Below are 3,169 nucleotides of genomic sequence, written 5' to 3'. Positions count from 1 at the left end.
TATCTACATTCAAGACTTCAAGTGTGTATAACCTAAAAATGTTTAGAACATTTGAAGTTTTGAATGTAGATATCTAATTTTAAGCTGTCTAGTAGTGTATAACCTAAAAATGTTTAGAACATTTGAAGTCTTGAATGTAGATATCTAATTTTAAGCTGTCTAGTAGTGTATAACCTAAAAATGTTTAGAACGATTAGTATCTGGCAAAAGCTTCAGCAGATATTTCCTTTGTAACATCTCTACCAACAATCGGTCCAGTTATCAATGTTATAAAAGCTATCTTCAAGTTTTGTACACTAAAAAATTTATATTTTGCATATGAAAGCATTGTAATGTTTAATGATAATCTGCCAAATGTCATTAACAATCGCTTACTAATTTAAAAGTTATAGCATGAAAACTATAACAAGCACGAAATGGTTTCGAGGCCGGTCCCAAGGATCGAGCCCGTGCTGATAAGAGTTAAATAAATAAGCTAAAATTCTATTTCGGTGATGAAAGAAATGGTTTATGTTTACTAGATGTCAGGTTTTTATGTTGCTGTTTACCGATGTCTAATGGACTGAACTGTATTTTGGTAGGCTCGAGGTCTTGCTACCGACATATTGAAATTTTAAGTAATCATTTCTACGATAGATAGTGTAGAGAACCTGACAGTTCCATACATTAGAATAATTTTGAAAGGCTGTGACCCAAACATTAACTGCCAGATCTAAAACACTAGTAAGAATTCATTACACGTGCTGATGAGACTTGCCTTTTTAACCTGAGAAGTATAGATATTTGAATAGTTTTTTGGTGGGTCAAGAGCCATGATTAATATTATATGCTTCACAATATTAGAAAGTTTCATACCTGAATTGTAAATTTTCCCTTTTATTTATTAAAAATGTACGATTGCTAAACATAGAAAATTACAATAATCGCAATTTGAAATTTTTCCTGTAGGCCTAATTCTCTGGAACCACCGAATCCTTCTTTTTGTAACAGATCTTGTCCGTTTGATCTGGAAAAGATACAGGTTAGTGAGCTATTTTAAACCTTGTAGTTTTTATTATTATTTGAGTATGAGATAAGCTTTTAAATTTTGTGTATATAAAGTTCATTTTAACAAAGAACTCTTATTTCTCAAGTTCCATCAAACTCACCTATTAACATGAGGCTTTTGTGTAGAGATTTCTCTCTTCTTGAATCTACATATACAAGTATGAAATTAAAGAGGAATGTGGTAACTAGAAAAATCTTGAGAGATGTGATACGTTATAGATACATGTGAAATATGTAAGATGAAAAGTCACTTAAATTATAAGATTTTTGATATAATAAGCATTGTATTCTAAGCACTGTAATCGTTTGTTTGAGTTATACAAGTAAATGTGTAGTGAGATTATTGTACATGTTGGTTTTTGTACGCATCCATGTTTAATGTTGCATTTCTTGTATGAATAAATATGGTATAAAAGTGTAGCAAATACCTAAAGTATATAACTTTTAAGTTCTTAATTTTATAAGGAAATATTAAGCAGATGCTATGTATATCTTTGTCATGACTTGAGTTTCAATCAAAGTACTGCCTTGCTGCTTTAGAAAAACAAAAAAAACACCAATTAAAATACTGCCATCAGCAGAAAGACCAAAGATTAATTAAAACACTGCTGTACTGCTTCTGAACTTTAAAAGTTCTATATTCCAAAAACTGTTAGTCAGCAAAGTACTTTATTTAATGTAGTTTATAATTTTACTACTTGCAATATAATAATAGTTAAATTATCTGTATTGTTTTGCTCATTTAACCTTGCTTTAAGTTTGTTGATCAGTAGTCTTTCTTCTATGTGCAGTTCCTGTTCATTATTCACTCTTGCAAGAAAGTTAACTACTTTTAGATTCATTACCTTTGTTTAGCACGTGACTGTTAATGCTTGAAAATGTTTCAAATGTGCATGTTGTTATGAGCAAATTTTAAGCTGTCTAGTAGTGTATAACCTAAAAACGTTTAGAACATTTGAAGTTTTGAATGTAGATATCTAATTTTAAGCTGTCTAGTAACTGTACTATTTCCTATAGATCATTTTCCAGATGGTTCTGCTACTTATAAAGTGAGTCAGAACAATGTAGGCCGGTGAGGCAATCACTGATTGGCATGTCCTTTAGCCAATCAGGCTAAAGACATTTCTAGAAGTCTTAGTTAAAAAAGATGACTTTCGTTTTCTCATCAATATATACAGAAAACCTACCTTTACAGGACAAAACGAACCTCATTGTTACTTTAGTCCATCGGGCTATAGTTATCTGTTCAAAATCTAAACTAGATTTTGAATTGAAGACAATTAAAACTATTTTACTAGAAAATGGGTATCCAGAAAACGTCATCAATCAAATTACTTCAAGGAAAATTGTGAGCTTCTCAACTGACCCAAAATTTGGTCCTAACAAGTGTCCTGTTTACCTAAAACTACCATGGATTAGTAACATTTCAACAAAATTTGAAAACTAATTGAAAATGGCCATTACGAAATGTTTTCCTACAGTGAACCCCTACTGTGCTTATTCCACACAAAGTTTAACAAAAATGCAAATTCAATTAAAATCTGTTTATGAAAAAAAACAAAAACAAACTCTGAGTTTACCTTACATTCCAGGTTTAACAAGTCATTATATAAAGTATCTAAAAAGTATCAGAATTTTTACCCTATTTTCAAACCAATAAATAAGATAAAAGATATGATAGGGAATGCTAAAGACAGAATAGAATCAACAAATAAGACAGGTATATACAAGATAGAATGTGAATGTGGCAGTGTTTACATTGGTCAAACTAAAAGAAATTTAAAATATAGATTGAAAGAACACAAAATTTACCTAAGAAATAATAAAATAAAAATTTCAGCTATAGCCAAACATGTAAAAACTACCCAACATACATAATTATGGGAAAAAAACTTTAGTTTTAGCTCAGCCTCGAAGTTTTATATCATTAAATATTAGAGAAACATTAGAAACAATGAAATATAAAAAAACAAAAACAAGTATTAAATAGAGATGAAGGACCAGCAAGTCAATACATTGATATATGGTGAGATACATTATTATTTTTTTTTTTTCAATTACACCACGAAAATATGCAAATAACAATGAAGTAATGCGACAAGGGGGAAAGTATAAAATAGTA

At 29.9% G+C, this 3,169-nt stretch overlaps 1 protein-coding gene across 1 annotated transcript in view; it reads left to right on the top strand.

Moving 5' to 3' along the window:
- The window catches only part of LOC106472582 (ribonuclease Oy-like), a 37,767-nt gene that overhangs the window by 15,858 nt on the left and 18,740 nt on the right, over window positions 1-3,169 (top strand). Inside the window, exon 3 of the mRNA XM_022401140.1 lies at window positions 949-1,021. Coding sequence (XP_022256848.1) covers window positions 949-1,021 — 73 coding nt within the window. The remainder of the gene's footprint in view (window positions 1-948; window positions 1,022-3,169) is intronic.

The sequence above is a fragment of the Limulus polyphemus genome, unplaced genomic scaffold (genome assembly GCF_000517525.1).
Source record: "Limulus polyphemus unplaced genomic scaffold, Limulus_polyphemus-2.1.2 Scaffold5439, whole genome shotgun sequence".
Lineage (NCBI taxonomy): Eukaryota > Metazoa > Arthropoda > Merostomata > Xiphosura > Limulidae > Limulus > Limulus polyphemus.
Note: the sequence above shows the minus strand (reverse complement) of the source record. Positions and strands in the feature narration are given on the sequence as shown.